The 17,647-nt window shown below is 35.9% G+C and overlaps 1 protein-coding gene across 1 annotated transcript; it reads left to right on the top strand.

Annotated features, from left to right (window-relative positions):
* The first annotated feature begins 1,429 nt into the window (after nucleotides 1–1,429).
* LOC142150574 (extracellular calcium-sensing receptor-like) lies at nucleotides 1,430–15,294 on the top strand. Its single transcript, XM_075205774.1, has 6 exons — nucleotides 1,430–1,443; nucleotides 3,938–4,229; nucleotides 7,175–8,005; nucleotides 9,960–10,187; nucleotides 14,067–14,190; nucleotides 14,366–15,294. The coding sequence occupies exons 1-6, from the start codon at nucleotides 1,430–1,432 to the stop codon at nucleotides 15,292–15,294; spliced, it is 2,418 nt and encodes an 805-aa protein (XP_075061875.1).
* Nucleotides 15,295–17,647: the final 2,353 nt, after the last annotated feature.

Genomic DNA, 17,647 nt, shown 5'->3' with positions numbered 1-17,647 from the left:
GTTAGTTCTTAAGATTGATTAGTGTAGTGACCTATCATTAACTCTATTAGTGATCATGTAGATCAATATACTTAATGGAGCTGCTCTAAAGCTATTATTCATAGGTTTATACTACAATCTAATCTTTATACTAGATTGTAGTATAAACCTATGAATAATAGCTTTGGAGCAGCTCCATTATGTATATTGATCTACATGATCACTAATAGAGTTAATGATAGGTCACTACACTAATCAATCTTAAGAACTAACCGTTTACAACAGACATATAGTCATGTGGTTATGTCTATGTGTATGAAAATAATTGAGGAATAAAATCCTTATATAAGCAACAATATATTGTAAATAACGATACAGGTGATGAATACAAACTTTGTTACACCTGAATTCATACACTGACATGGTCAATTGGAGATATATATAGAGAGTGAATTAATAATTAATGAAATATATTTCTCAATAAAGCAAACAACACAGTGAGGCTTGGCATAATCTGCCAGTTTATTAACATCTTTATTTTAAATCTTTATTTTCATTACTTCTTTCTTTTTATTATTTCCCTGCCTACTATATTTAGGCTTATTATGGGAACACTGTATTTTTTAAAATTATATTAATAAATGGTATATTTTAATAATAATGATTCTTACGGAGTGCCCTTGCTAAGCATGTTTCCCTCTTTCACTTGCGTTTCAATAAGTAAGTCTTGGTTGAGCAATATTTATATCTCTATAGGATAAAGGAGGAAAGGGGTTAGAAAACTTTGTTAAGAGATAAACATACAAGTGAAATTATTCATATCTGATTAAAACCAACAAGAACATGTAAATAATAACAACAGGAATCGCTTCAAGTTACCACCAATGGGAGGAGATGCTGGAATATTCTTACTCCACCTGTTGCAATGATATGGACCACTTTGGGTGAGTTTTGAACTCCAATCTATGACCCTACGCATTTCATCATCCAAGCCGTTGTGTAATGCGTGATAACCTGAAGTGAATCCCATTGCTTTTTTCTACTTTTTCTTATTGTTTTTTAATCTATTATGAGTAATTCCAACTCTATGGTGATTTCCTTTAAAAATATATTAACTGCAATACAGAGAAACCCATTTCTTCATTTTTTATTAGATCAATGAGCACAAGGAATGAATGTGCTAATAAAAGGAGAATCTGCAAATCTTTACCAAGACATAAGACTGATTTGAGTATTTTCACTTAGATAAGCATTAGCATTCTGGTATCATAGAATACAGTATTCTCTAATAAAGGCAACAGGTCCCAAAGCACATACACCAGTTTATCTCATCATCTCATGTCCCTCTAGCACTAAAAGGTGTAATTATCATCTTTAATTGAATATTAAATCCCAGAGCGGAGAGCAGCTTTTCGGATAAAAAGCGGTTTGATGTAGAAGCCGCATACGGATGAGGTCTATGAGGTGAGTATAATGCACAGATCACACACGGCACCGTTACTGCATATTCCTATATCTAGTCATATACACATCACAACCTTCTATAGGCATTACTTCATCTCTTTGTTTTTTCATCTATTTTCTCAGTCATTTTAAATACTATTGCTAGATTCAGTAATTGAATGTGAAATACATATTTGATGCAGTGTCACAGTGTCTGATGTCTCACAATATATCATTGTCTATCTTAAGACTTCTGTGTTATTAGAAAAATTCTACAGAGCATATTTACCTTCAAGACCTTCTGGACACATGAATTATGAATGGAATTAATTATATTTTGTATTTTATTCCAGAACTGGTGCTTAATTGACGTAGAGGTGGTCCATATATTGTACAAGTAAAAAGTCGAAACATTCTGGAAAGTTTATAAAAGACAATGTGGCATCTACTCATACTTTATATCCTACATTTATCTGATTGTACTGAACATGGCTGCAGGTTGACCAGCACTGATCTCACCGGCATGTCACTAAACGGGGACTTATTAATCGGGATGGTGGTTTCTGTTTTTAAGGACCAAATATACCGCAATGTAAATTACAGAGAGCACCCCGTGCCAGCCATCTGTAAAACGTGAGACTTGTTTTATACTCTCTGCAATGATGAAGCCCAACAGTTACTGTATAGACTTGAATAATGTCTACATTATACCACTGAAAAGTGAACAAAATCATGTGATGTTTAATGTGTTATACCAATCAGTTCCATAGATTAACAAGATTACTGGTTCGGTCCACTGAATTATTGATGACACTGGTCCAGTAATTTTTCATTCTGTTTTTTTGAGAATTACCAAGAAAAGTTTAAAAAATATATTTTGAGGGTATAAAACATATTCATTTTGTTAATCTCTTCAATTTCCATTTTTATAGAATTTCTTTTTGCAAACATAATTTTACACTACAGTCTTTAGCAATATTAATTGTAAGAATTAAATAATATAAAATTATCTGCACTCATGCCAAACATCCTAAAAGGTAAACAAGCTTTATAATACTTTATTATAATAGTGTCATATGTTGCTATATCGTAATATAGTAAAAGAAATATATTCATAGCCTACATTTATTATTATTTCGCTACAAGGACTAAGAGGCGATCTCTATTATAAATGACTCAAAGGGCTAGATTTACTAAGCTGCGGGTTTGAAAAAGTGGGGATGTTGCCTATAGCAACCAATCAGATTTTAGCTTTCATTTATTTAGTACCTTCTACAAAATAACAGCTAGAATCTGATTGGTTGCTATAGGCAACATCCCCACTTTTTCAAACCCGCAGCTTAGTAAATCTAGCCCAAAGTCACAAATTATTTTAGTAAGTAATTCATGAAACAGTTTATGAAAATGTTTAAGAACAGATGGTACTGTGACGTCTGAAGAATGTGCAATGTATTCGTTTTGGGGGTATATTTACTTAACTGCAGGTTTGAAGAAGTAAAGATGTTGCCTGTGGCAACCAATCAGATTTGAGCTGTTATTTTGTAGAGTGTACTAAATAAATGAGAACTAGAACCTGATTGGTTGCTATAGGCAACATCCCCACTTTTTCAAACCCGCAGATTAGTAAATATACCCCTTGGTCTTTTGCAGAAAGCCATATATAATAGAGATCGCCTTTTAGTCCTTTTTATGAAATAATTTGAATAATCGTAGTCGCTGAATATATTTCTTTTACTTTTTTATGATATATCAATATATGACACTATTGCAATAGCGCTTTACAAAGCATGTACCTTTTAGGAATTTCGGCATCAGCGCAGTTAATTTTATATGACATATACATTGAGGGGATACTTTGTAAATCAAGTTCTGCTTTACCAAACTGTGGTTTCTGAAGTTTTAAATGCAGTATACCCCAGCAAATTTACCGATAGTAAAATAGCCTGACATAACTTGCTGCTATTTCTCTAGCAGACGACCCTCCATGCTGTGGGCAGAGTCATGTGACCATCCACCATGTAGTATGCCAAGAAGAAGCCAATTCATACCATAGTTACACAAAGCATCACTATGCTCAATAAAAATCGCAATTTTCCTAGAATTAAGACTACCGTTAATATTAACTTATCAGTATTAGTGATAATATGCTTCTTTAACAATACTATTATATTTGACATTTAAAGGAAGGAGAAAGTTGATATGTTTCTGGGAGCACGCTGACACTTGATACTGGAGATGAAATATTGTCTTTACTTCCTGAACCCTATTATCTTTTTTATTTAATGAATATGATGTCTGGGCATTATGGATTTAATGATACGTAATTAGTTTTTCTTAGTGGTCATTCACAGAATGGTTTCAGAGTACGCAGACTGATTTTAAGTAGATGAAAGGGTTGCAGCTTTTTCTATTACCTGAACCCTAATTCGTATCTAATATCAGAAGAAACTACTCAATATGTGCTTTTGATAAATTAATTTTTAATCACATTATCTTCTCTCTTTTTGACTTTTAGGTTCAGGTTTGAAAACTACCAGCAGGTCCAGGCAGTACATTTTGCAGTTCAGGAAATAAACAAGGACCCTGATTTTCTGCCAAACCTCACCTTAGGATTTCACATCATTGACTCATGCATGGTCCTGCAGAGGGCGCTGTCAGGAACGCTGCAACTGCTGAGTGGACATGGGCAGCCTCTGCCTAACTATTGCTGCAAAAGAGATGTCCACTTGGCAGCAATAATTGGCCACTCTATATCTACGTACACCATGCTGATGGCTCACATTCTGGGGCTTTACCACTTTCCACAAGTAAGTTCAGAGCAATCTTACATCATGTATTTTCCTAGCAAGTTCTGCATCGAATGCTGCAATTTACAAATTATATTCCACAACAACCCTTTAATTTGTTTTTGCAAAATGAATAACTCCCAAGCGCTCTTTATTAACAAATCAATATTATCATAAATAATTTGCAAAATGCAATCCAATGTCACACCCTATTTTAGGAATGCCAATCCTACAAAGTTAACACCAAATATAGAAAGAAAGGGGCACCGTTAGTAAAGTAATTATTACAACTATTATAGACTAAATTAAATTTCAATGCAGAAATTGTGGAGTTTGAATACAAATATAATATTTAATAAAAAAAATTCACACATGCAATTTAATAGAAATAATACATATCCACAACAATAAATAATATTGCCCTCTGTTATCATTTTAGGCTCTGGTAGTCTTCTTGCATTATCCACCAATAGACTAACTGACTAATGAGCATAGGAAAATACCTCTTATATTAAAAACTTTATCTTCTATATTTTCTGTTTGCCTTGATAACTCCTGAAACTTTTCCGAATAACTTGTAGTGAATATTTTAGTATTCACAACTAGTGTAAATGTTTTAGTTTTACAATTCACAAGTTAGTGTCCCCTACCTTTAAATAGCCCTAATTCACCAATGCCGCAATGGGAGTGACTTTCAGGAAAATCATTGGATATTCATTAATCATTAAATCGTGGTCCCTGACGTGACTGTGTGCAGAGGCTCCTGACTCTCTTAAGTGCTGCAATGTCATTATGTCATGTTCATGACACTTAAGGAAGTCTGGAGCTTCTTTATATGTAGCACGTGGACAGAAGAGAGAAGAAAGAAGCCCTAATGTAAGGTTGTTGTCAAGGGGGCACATTTATTAATTACAATAATTAACGGGACACTATTATAAATTACAGTCATCAAGGGGACACTATTATAAATTTAGACATTTAAGTAAGCAGCATTTTTAATTTACCCCCCCCCCCACGTCTTAGGTACCCCAAGCCCCCCCAAAGCCTTAATCCAGCTCTGCCCATGAACTACATACATTGACGGCAGCCATACTGTATGTTTTGCTTGCAATCATAAACATGTAGAATATCAATTAGCTAGAAACTAATACATCACTCGTGCCTCTGTGCCTTGTTCCTGAGTGATGTCACTAGTCAATAGCTGAATGGGCCACATTATCGTAAACATAGAAATTATTGTTCAGCCCAGAAAATGTTGATTCCACTATGTGTAGGCAACGGTTGCTTAAATGTTGATTTTCAGCATGTTTTAGTATGAACTACTCATCTTGCACTCTATTTAACTTTGTTTTATAGTAAAAAAAATATAAAGATTTTTCTTTTTGTATTTAAGAAGAAAAAAAAGAAAAGAAAAACTTTTATGTGCTACCACCTAGGGATGTGCACCGGCCACTTTTGGTGTCTCGTGTTTTGTGTTTTGGATTCGGATTTTCTTGAGGTTTTGGGTTCGGATTTGTTTCGCAAAACACCTGGCGAAAGGTTTTGGTTCGGATTTAAGGTTTTGGATTCGGATTTATTTTGAAAAAAACATAAAAAGTGTTAAAATCAAGTTTTTTTGGTTTATTTTCACTCCTACGCTATTATTAACCTCAATAACATTCAATAACAATCATTTCCACTAATTCCCAGTCTATTCTGAACACCTCACACCTCACAATATTGTTTTTAGTCCAAAACGTTTCACCGAGGTAGCTTTCTGGACTGCATAGTGAAGTGGTCCCGGTACCCAATTTGGTACCGGGGCCACAATACCTCCTCCAACTTTCAAGTGTAGTGTTTATAATTTATAAAAACTACAGTAGTTATAGCACGTCAATAACTCTTGTTTTAGACGACCATGGTACAGAGCATTCATCATTGAGATCCCATCAAGTATGTGAAAGACAGACAGCGTCGAAGTGTTATTTGTTGACTTTGTTAACCAAAAAACTGGAATTATACTGCTGAATCAGTGAACTTTGTAATATAGCAGTACCAATGGACTTATACTGCAGAATCAGTGAACTTTGTAATATTGCAGTACCTCTGGACTTATACTGCTGAATCAGTGAACTTTGTAATATAGCAGTACCAATGGACTTATACTGCAGAATCAGTGAACTTTCTAATATTGCAGTACCAATGGACTTATACTGCAGAATCAGTGAACTTTGTAATATTGCAGTACCAATGGACTTATACTGCAGGATTGTTTTTGGATATATTTTTTTTATTTCTTTTTTTTATAATTATTTTTTTTAATTTTTTTTATAACTTTTTTTTTTATTTTTTATAACTTGGGAATAATGGGGAAATAACAATGCCCTTAGAAGGACAGAGCACAGGACACAGCACCACTGGACTGAACAGGACACAGCACAGGACCCAGCAGCACCACTGAACTCAGAAGGACAGAGCATAGGACACAGCACCACTGGACTGAGCAGAGCACAGCACAGCACAGCACAGAACTGAACAGAACAGCACAGCACAGCACGAGATATAGCAGGACAGAGGACCACCTTACACAACCTCCCTCTACCCTGATCAATGCCCGAGTAAAGATGGCGGCGGCTAGCGGGGAGTTTATAGAATACAAGTATCGCGAGATCCGACAGCGGGATTATGACTCAGAGCCTCGGTTTCAGTTTTGCAATTGGCGGGAATACCCGGCTCTGTCTCGGATCCGGCTCGGATCGGCAACGTTCGGGTGGGCTCGGATTTCAGATATCCGAGCCCGCTCATCTCTACTACCACCACAACACTATACCACCAGTTTTAAACAGAATTAGCATCCTATGTAGCTGACATGTAAGAGATGTGTGATTTAAAATTGATTGATCTTCTTTGTATATATGTGAATGTTTTACTTCCAGGTCCACATTTCTAAATTTTTCACAAAATCGTAATCTTGTATTTTACCACAGATTAGCTACTTTTCCACAAGCTCTCTTCTCAGCAATCGTATACAGTTTCGCTCATTCTTTAGAACAATTCCTAGTGATGTCTTCCAATCTCAGGGCCTGGCTCAGCTGGTATTGCATTTTGGCTGGACCTGGATAGGACTAGTGGCCATTGATAATGATTATGGACGACAAGGTATCCAAGTGATCAAGAGAGATATTGTAAAAGCCGGAGCTTGTGTGGCCTTCACAGAGAATATTATTATCAGTCGGCAAGATCGAAATGCCCCACACATTGCTCGGGTCATTAAAGAATCATCAGCCACGGCAGTGGTCATCTTTTCTACTGATATTGATTTAGTCCATGTTCTTGATGAGATTTTGAGACAAAATGTCACAGGAAAGGTATGGATTGCCAGTGAAGCATGGGCCACCTCTGCTTTGTTATCAGTAGACAAGTATTCTAAAATTCTTTTGGGAACAATGGGCTTTGCCATCCACAGTGAAAGCATACCAGGCTTTGGTGATTTCCTCAACAGGATCCACCCATCCATGACTGTGGGAGGAGAATGGATAAAAATATTCTGGGAGGAAGTTTTTAGCTGTAAGTTCCAGGACAAAAAAAACCTCACAACCTCTGTGCAACCACTAATTCAAGAATGTACTGGTGGAGAAAGTCTAGAAGGCCTCCAGAACAGTTATAATGATATTTCTGGTTTGAGGGCAACATATAACATCTACACAGCAGTTCGTGTTGTAGCAAAAGCCCTGCAAGATTTACGCAACTGCAGAGCAGGAGATGGGCCATTTCCCAATGGAGCATGTGCTGATATCATGACCTTCCAGCCATGGCAGGTGAGAAGATCCAAAATGACTCACAAAAAAAACAAAGTTGTGTATGCCATGAAATTGATGTCCTCAGTAACAGAGCAACATTCATATGGTAGTAATATTATTCCCCATTGAAAATGAGTAGATCAAGTCCATCAGAATAGCACTTAGACGTCAATGTTTCCATTGTTGCACTAGGTTAGAGGCCAATATGCAGTCTCTAAGGGTCATTTGTGAAAGTAGCAAATATACATTCTTAAAGCTGTATTTTATTCTATTAAGATGCCAATGTCATACACGTGAGTTAGTGCTTCATGAAGATATAGGCATGACATATATGTAGACATTTCTATATTGACTTAAATCAATGTAATCAGAATTAAAAAGAGTATGTGACTTGTGCTCAAGCAGGAAATTTGTGCAATGTCTCTTGTTCTTCTACTCTATATTTTTCCTGCATTCATAAATGACAATTGTGTACAGTTGATGGCTTTGAGGACACATAAAGAATTTGGCTGAAATGTATGAGGATTGGGAAAGCTTTCGACTTAATAACAAGCACAAAAAGATGAATGTTTGTGACTAATACTTAAATGAGTAAAATGAGGGTTAAATCAGTAGAAACTTGTAGGTGAGCCCTACATTTGTTGTGTCCCAGAGATTTTTAGAGGAAAAAAATGGCTAGCTTTCTAAGTGGTATTGAATTGGAGGTCCACCTCCATAGAATTCTATTTACTCAGCAGGTATTTTTATTATTACAGTCCATTATTAAGACAATAATAAGTCCAAAGGTATCTACTATGTACATAGAATTTTTTCCAGTCATGTATTTGCATTGGATAGCATTCTATGTACATCGTAGATATTGTTTGTAAGTGACTTTCCGCTTTAAGTCAGACTTACAATGGTAAGCTGTTGCCCAATGTAATATAAGATTGTGAATGTGAGCGGCATCCATATTTACCACTTACTTTCCTTTATTACTTTATAATAAAATAAGACTAAAACAACCAAATAAATGTTGTTACTATGGTCGCTGAAAAAGGTGGGAGGGCAAAATGAACCAATATGCTTACAAAGTATATTGTAAACAACAAACTTTGGGCTTACATAACAGTCACAATCATATCTCAAACCCTATAAAAACATTGGGCAAATACATTGGGCATATATTCATGTTAGGGACCTGTGCCCAATTTCAACAGTGTAAAAGGAAATACACATTTATACATTGTGTCAACCTACTGTAACTGAGTACCAAGATATACATACCAGTGGAGATCCAACACATGTACAAATGTCCTTAATCACATTGGTCCCTGATTCATTAAGGATCTAAAATGAAGAGGATTCTTATTTCAGTCTCCTGGACAAAACCATGTTACAATGCAAGGGGTGCAAATTAGTATTCTGTTTTGCACATAATTTAAATACTGACTGTTTTTTCATGTAGCACACAAATACTTGATAGCTTATTTGTACACTGAAATTTAAAGTTGATATGTGTGTGCTACATGAAAAAACAGTCAGTATTTAACTTATGTGCAAAACAGAACACTCATTTGCACCCCTTGCAATGTAACATGGTTTTGTCCAGGAGACTGAAATAAGAATCCTCTTCATTTAAGATCCTTAATGAATCAGGCCCATTGTTCCTGTTCAGTGAAATCATCTGCATACCGGGGAAGTTAAAGATATTTATTTAAAATACATTTAGATCTATGTCTTTGCCTCTTAACAACCTATGAATAAGGAAATTCAAGCAAAAACTAGGTTTGTCAGGAAAAGATCTCTATTGTAGTGTTGCACAAAACATTGGCAGCACCTTTGCATTAAATCAACATTATAAAACATTTTTCAATATTTGATTTGCAAATTACTCAAATTAGAGTCACTATTACTGTGACATGATTTTTATTTGAGTTTTTGCTTCTACCCTTTTTGCAAATACACATAACCTCTATTACTGTGCCCACAGCTGTTACACTACATGAAGAAGGTGCGGCTCAGGATGACCAGTGACAGAGAAATCTTCTTCAATGAGAATGGAGACCCACCTGCAGTGTACGACATAGTGAACTGGCAGCTGAAGCCAGATGGACGGCTCCGACAGGTCACAGTGGGCAGTTATGATACCAGAGTTACCACTTGCAACGTCTTCACCATCAACACCAGTTCCGTACAGTGGGGCACTGGAGACAATGGGGTGAGACATTTTTTGTGAACCTGTTTTGTTTTCTACTCTATTATATTCTATGCTACTAAGTATTCATGGATCCAACTTGATTATATTTTCTTTACTTATGCTTGCATGTTGAAAACATGTTAAGGCCTAAAGAATGTCTTAAGTTGCTTTCCATTTGCATTGCCACATCCCCCATCGGGTTTCATAATGTCTAAGAATGCACAACTAATATATGTTAATTTGGGGACAACAGGAAGAAATGTCCTGACACAAAGCAAAATTCAGTATCTGTGATTAAGTTCCTGCCCTGCTTTATTCCGTTAACGAACTGGGCCTTATTTAGACCTCAAAGAAAAGCTTAAAAATGCTGGCACAAAAATTGCAGACCTATATTAGTATATTACCTGTATCTCAAGAAATGTCCAACACAAAGCACTATTTTCCCCATCAGGCTGATACTAGACATACAAATTTGTGTATTTAAGCCCAGTGGTAGCATAGAGATGTAGTTCAGCAGAATTATTAATAAATGTTAAAGATACGCTTGCCATATACATGTTAATCAATATCATTAAAATAATGTAAAATAATAAAAGCAACAAGCAGCCCCACATACGTTGTTTACACTTTATAAATCCAATATCCAGAATTAATCCAACTGGCCAATCAGACATTTGAAATAAATGGCTGCAACATAATATAATATAACTGTGATGCTACAGAATGAAGAACTATTAGCTGGAGGGGTCAATACTTATATTAATATCTAATCGAAAGATAGTGTGGCTGGTTTCATCATCATCATCCCCTTGCAACTGTACCTGAATGCCACTCTGGAATCTGCAAAAGGTACACCACCTAAGAAGTGTATCTTAAGATGCTGAATAGTAGACATGTCTAAGTCTATGATCAAATTTTAAATTGACGCATTTTGGTTTGCAGGCACCGTGCTGTAGTGCATGTATTTTAACCAAACAAATTTACACCAAATGATCTACATCCATTTGTAAAGTGTAAATAAATGCAGTTATGTCCTGTGCATTCAAACCAAATGCAACTCTCATATTGTTACTAAACTTCTTAAAGAAAAAAGCCCATTTCTGAATATATCGAGAAATCCGGACCTGCACGGCCACCTCCTTATTTGAACAATTTCACCTACTTCTCCACCTAACTCATTTCATGGAGTTAGCCCACTTCAAAACCCAGAGAACTGACCCAGAAATCAATCTGCCCCTAGCTGTGTGGGTTTGTAGACAGACCTGAAAATACACATGGTGGAATGTGATAAACATCCAACTTACTACATCTTAAGTTTTCATTATTTCTCCTAAAATGTTGCTTGGTTTAACCAAATCTATATGTTAATATCAGAAATACGACTATTATGAGTGACTTACTTCTATCTGCCATTGTGGCACATCATATACCAAATTAAAGGTCTTGGGGCCTGAGTCATTAAGGAGAGCAAAACATAAAAAAGGAGTATCATTTACACCTGGGCAAAACCATGTTGCATTGTAGGGGGAAGTAAATTTAAAATGTGGGGACAGATTTATAGTTGGGGTAAGACATGTCCTAGATCAACTTTAAATTTCAGTGTAATAATAAAGGTATTCCATTTTTTTGTGTTAGATGAAAAAACAGCCAGTATTTAACTTATTTGCAAAATAATAAACTAATTTGCACCACTTGCATTGAAACATGGTTTGTCCCAGAGAACGTTTACTCCTGTTTTGCCTAAATGACTCAGGCCCTTGGTCTGTAGATTTGTAGAAAAATATTGCCATCCGTAATTGTTTGCATCGTTTCAGAATAATTACGTAAAACATCTGCCTGTCATTTACAACAATTCATTACCATTGTCCTCTGGAAAATGTGACAATTGGCAATACACCTGTGCACCAGCTGATTGCTCTGGAAACTGTGACAGTTAGTGAACTCTCTATGTGCACCTGCAGGGTGACCTGGAACATGTGACCTGCTGGGTGGTATGGGAACTGTGACAGTTACTTGCACCCCTGCTGCAATATAATGTAATGTGATATTAGTAATATATTGTTAACATTTTTTTTATTGATTATACTCCTGTGTTAACATTTCTAAATTAAGTATATACAAAAGCTATTGAATTCTGTTCAAGTAATTTAGTCATTATATTTCAGTTTAATTTAAGGTGGTTACCACCAAGTTTTCCTAGTGTATGTCTTAATTTAATTATGAGCGTGAGGGGACAATGGAGAATCATTTTGCTACATAGTAAACTTTTAATTGTAAAACCATTATAAATAGGATCAACGTGTCTCTGTAAACTAATCACAGATATTTTACTTAATACTCTGTTTAACTGAGAGGAATACAGCACTGAATCATTAGTATTGGAATATGCTGTAGTAGCAGTGGGTTCAGTATCTATCTAGTAGCACACACACTTCCCCAGGGGTAATACAGAGCATAATAAGAATGGGTTACTAGACTTTATACAGCCAAGCTTGTTCCAAGAAATTAACTTTAATTCCATAGTGGAATATGCGATTTACACTCAATTACCATATAATTTTATAACCATGGTAGTGATTCAAGTCAAACCAATTTGCCACACATTGTATATATAATTGTTATATTGCTGCCTACCAGATCAGCATGCTCCTGGATACTGATTGCTGTGGTTTTATTTAAGCATAGTCAAGGGGAAATTAACCAATAAGAAAATTATGTGGGATATTAAAGGAGTAATCTTAGACTCCTCAAATGGATTAACCAAGATCTCTAATAAATCTAGGTGGAAAACACAAGACTTCAATTGATATTGGAGACTATACAGTGCATACAGCAATTTTATAACACATTATATGTTTATTCACTTGCACTTTTGTTTGTCATATTGCACTGATTTTACTAAAACTTTGTTTTTTAATATCAAGTTAATAAAAGTTAGATTTTAATATTTAACCTCACAGTTCACAATTTTGTATGTCCTCCAATCAGTTTAAACATCCAATCTATTTGGACTGAAAATCTGTATACCCCCATACAAGAAAAAGGCACCTCAAAATTTCCTAAGGATCTTTTGTTGGTTTCAATACCTGTTCTAAAAAAAACATCAGTTTGGCCTTTGTTCGTGGGCTGATAATATTGTTCATCGGGTAGCTGAATGTGACAGAATGACATCTCCTACACAGTATGGCGTAAAACACAGAGGCAATGTTTCAGAGCTGATGAATTAACAACACAAATAGGCAGAAGTATTTGAAAATGATGATGGAAATAAAACCATCTTTTTTCAATGTTGTGATTCTGTCTACATGACTTGTTTTGTGAGTACATGTTTTTATTATTCTTATTGTTATCATAATTATTATTTATAAAGCAACCAACATATTCTACAGTGTACCATTGGGCATACACAAAATAACTTTCATAGAGAAACTGGCACAAAAAAACCCCCTGAGTTCTGCCAATAAAAGTAATTGTGGAAGAGACTTTTGTGCACTAATTGTTACAGGGACACATATGAAATAAAAAATAAATTATATTAATAGTCCATTTAGCAATACACAGTGACATAAAACAACTTAGGGGTATATTTTCTAAACTGCGCTTTTGAAAAAGTGTAGATGTTGCCTATAGCAACCAATCAGATTCTAAATATCATTTGTTTAGTACATTCTACAAAATGACAGCTAGAATCTGAATGGTTGCTATAGGCAACATCTCCATTTTTTTTTTTTCAAACCCGCAGTTTAGAAAATATACCCCTTAGACTCTTCGATTAAGAATATAATTTTCTCTTAAATATACATTTTTTATATAGATGTAACCATTATGTATTTCAGTTAATTATGGCATTACCTGTTATAAATATATTAACAATATCTCTCCTTAAAAATTATCTCCAAGGTTCCTCTCTCAGTTTGCAGTAGTGGCTGTCCACCAGGCTTTAGGAAGGTGGTCATAAGAGGAGAAGCTCTGTGTTGCTACCAATGTATCCGGTGTCCTTATGGAGAGATCTCCAATCAAACAGGTGAGGCAAAGTATCTTCCACCTATCATTCCCTGTTTTGACCATTTATTTGTTTTTTGCCAAAGCAAAAGCCACTTACTGTGCTTATCCAATCTATCTGTGTGTAGTAAGCCACATTTCAATAAATTCAATAAAATGCATCCAGAAATGAAATCAACTTGTTTTATGTTTTTCAGATTCACTAGATTGTGCCAAATGTTCGTGGGATATGTGGCCAAATCCAATTCATGATCGATGTGTTCCAAAGACCAAAGAATTTCTTGCATATGAAGATCCTTTAGGTATCACTTTAACTGCTACAAGTATCTCCTCATCATTAGTTCCCATGGCAATCCTTGGAGTTTTTATGCATTATAAGAACACACCCATTGTTCGAGCCAATAACTATTTTTTAAGTTGCCTTCTTTTGGTGTCGTTGTCCCTTTGTTTCCTTTGCTCATTGGTTTTTATCGGTTACCCCCAACTTCAGAAATGTCTTTTACAACAGGTAGCCTTTGGCATTGTATTTGCTCTTTGTGTCTCTTGCATCTTGGCCAAAACCATTATGGTTGTCATAGCTTTCACGGCCACAAAACCAGGAAGCTGCATGAGAAAGTGGACAAGTTCTCGGTTATCTTATCTTATCGTCATTTCATGTATAATTATTCAAACCTTTCTTTGCATTATGTGGCTGATATTATCCCCTCCCTTTCTGGAAATCAAAACTGAAATGAAATCAGAAGTAATCATTGTTGAATGTAATGAAGGGTCACTCACTGCCTTCTGGAGCATGCTAGGTTTTCTTGGACTCTTGGCCTCCATTAGTTTCATTGTGGCATTCTTGGCCAGGACACTACCTGACAGCTTCAATGAGGCCAAGTTCATCACCTTCAGCATGTTGGCCTTCCTCAGTGTTTGGGTGTCCTATATCCCGGCATCTCTCAGCTCACAGGGAAAGTACACAGTGGCCATGGAAATCTTTGCTATTCAATCATCAAGCTGGGCCCTGGTTATTTGCATGTTTCTACCTAAATGTTTCATTATTTTGTTCAGACCCAACATGAACTCAAGAGAGCATCTTATGGGGAAAGAGAAAAATCAGACTAATAAAGTTAGAACAATTTAAAACTTCAAACACCTGTCATCCATTTCATGTTATCCTTACCTCCATTTGCAGTGTTGTTTTGTATACATGTATAAGTTGTGTTATGCAGAAAATTAATTGCTAAATACTGAAACAATGAAACATACGTGTCTATTTTTGTCCTGCACCCCACATATTGTTATCAATTTGTAAAATCTGTACCTCAGGAGCCTGTATCTACCAACCACATTACTATAAGTGACAATGTACAAGTGGTCTAAATTATATGAAGGTATATGTGAGTTTATTAATTTAACACCGTGGGATACAAAGTCCTTTATACAATTCCCAAAGTACTGTACAAAGAGAAATATACATTAAAGTTCTTGGAGATAGACACAAGTGCAGAACATGTAGAAAGAAATTATGCAAGTTATGCTTACAGTCTAATTAGATGTAAACAAACTGGAAGGTAGTTAAGTACTGTAGTAGGTACTATAGTAGGTACCTATTTTAATGTTAACCACATTGTCTTTGTCTGTAGCTGGTTTTTATTGGGGTTATGGGTCTGCTGGAGCAGCATTTAAAAGTGTAATAGGAGGGTGATAATCAGATATTGGAAGTAGCGTGTTCTAGACTTCTATGTTATAATGTGAAATTAAAATTAGGCCAACAAAAGAAAGGGATGTGGGGTGAGAATATGTGTAGTAGGAGATCAAACCAGAGATGGTATTGTGTGCATGAGCATGTTGAAGGTTTTGAATGAGAGAGTGATGGATTTAGAGCAAGCGGATAAGCTAGTAACTCTATTAGCTTCAGTTAAGGGAATTGAGGAGAGTCAAGATTTGGTTGGATTACAGTTTTCAAGATGGTAAAGTACAAGACTATCAATGAATATTTTGGCAGTCAAAGGACATAGATCGGGATATAATTTAGGGACTATACTCTGAAGCAAAGTTTAAAATGTGACTATTTCATGGTAAAGAGGAGGCTTCTTAACTGTTGGTTTTATAACTGTATGATTGAAATAAATTTAGAAAAAAATGTACCAGATATGAGTAAGCAGTTTAGTAGTTGAGCTACAGGTAATATTAGAGAAGAGGAAAATGGCTGTTAAAGTTGACAAAGAATTAAATTATTTGCAGGTTATTAGTGGGGCAGAACAAAGGGAAATTCCTTCAATAGTGACTGATGAAAAGGTCACTTTAACAGGTTTAGATGCAAAAAAGGGCAAATAGAAAATATCCACCCTTCTGTTTAATGTAATACACAATATCCCCTTAATTTTAAAGTAATAAGCAAAAGGTGGAGATGGAGGTCAAAGAGCTGTGGTGGTTAAAAAGAGAACAGAAAACAAAAAAAGTAGATTAGGGGGATAAGTGTTAACCATCTATGCATAGTTGTTAGGCTCCTGCTGGAGACCCGATGAATTCCTTGAACAAGAAGAGGGCTTTAATGTGGCATGCTCCGAATGGATTGTCGCGAGTAGCGTGACGGCTCATAACAGTAGGTAGTAGGGCTATTTAGCTGCATGGTAACAGTTAGTGGTGTATTTACAACAGTTTAGCTTCTATATGTGATCTTCCAAGTCCTCTTTGTTTAAACATACTTTATAACTGGCAATCATTTTCCTGTTAAGGCAACTTTTGACTACATGTAAAATGTGCATAGGGTTGCAAAGTCGAAGCACCAAATCCTAACCGATACTAGGGAGGCCCAGTTAGGAGCCATGCTAAAGTCTCCATTGCGTAAACATACCTCTGACTTCCTCATGCCAGTCCTGATCCGCTTTTTGAGGGGTTTACATTCCTCTCTCTGCCTTCCTAGACTGCGGTTTGGGTAGTAGTTTTATTTCTGCCTCGATGGCAGAAAAAAATCCACCCAAACCTTGGAGCATTCTCTGTCTCTAAGAAAAGTGCATGGCTATTGATCTTTGATCTCTTAATGCTACTATCTCAAAATGACTCCATGTAGTGGCACTCCACTCAGAATGGATCAGCCTACTAGTTCTTCCTCAGGCTGATAACTCTATTATCCTTAGTTTAGCCTGGCTCCAGAATCATTCTCCCCAGTTTGATTGGAGTACAGCACATATTACCTCTTGGGGTTCATCTGCTATCAGTTATTTCAAGTTCCACCAGATTGGTCAGCCATACCTAGTCCTCTGGTTATTCACCCACTAATGCCTTATTTCTAGATGTCTTCAGTAAGGCTGCTGCTGAGAAATTTCCTCCTCAACGGATTTTGGATAATGTGATAGATTTAATTCCTGGGAAGACAATTCCTCATGGCATGATCTACCTTCTATCTCTGCCCAGGCTTTGTCTGACTACATCTCGGAAAATCTCAAATGTGGCTTAATTCGCAAGTATTTCTCTCCAGTAGGAGCTGTTTT

Source organism: Mixophyes fleayi, chromosome 4 (genome assembly GCF_038048845.1).
Source record: "Mixophyes fleayi isolate aMixFle1 chromosome 4, aMixFle1.hap1, whole genome shotgun sequence".
NCBI classification, from domain to species: Eukaryota; Metazoa; Chordata; class Amphibia; order Anura; family Limnodynastidae; genus Mixophyes; species Mixophyes fleayi.
The sequence above is the reverse complement of the archived record's forward strand: the minus strand, read 5'-3'. Positions and strand labels throughout refer to the sequence as shown.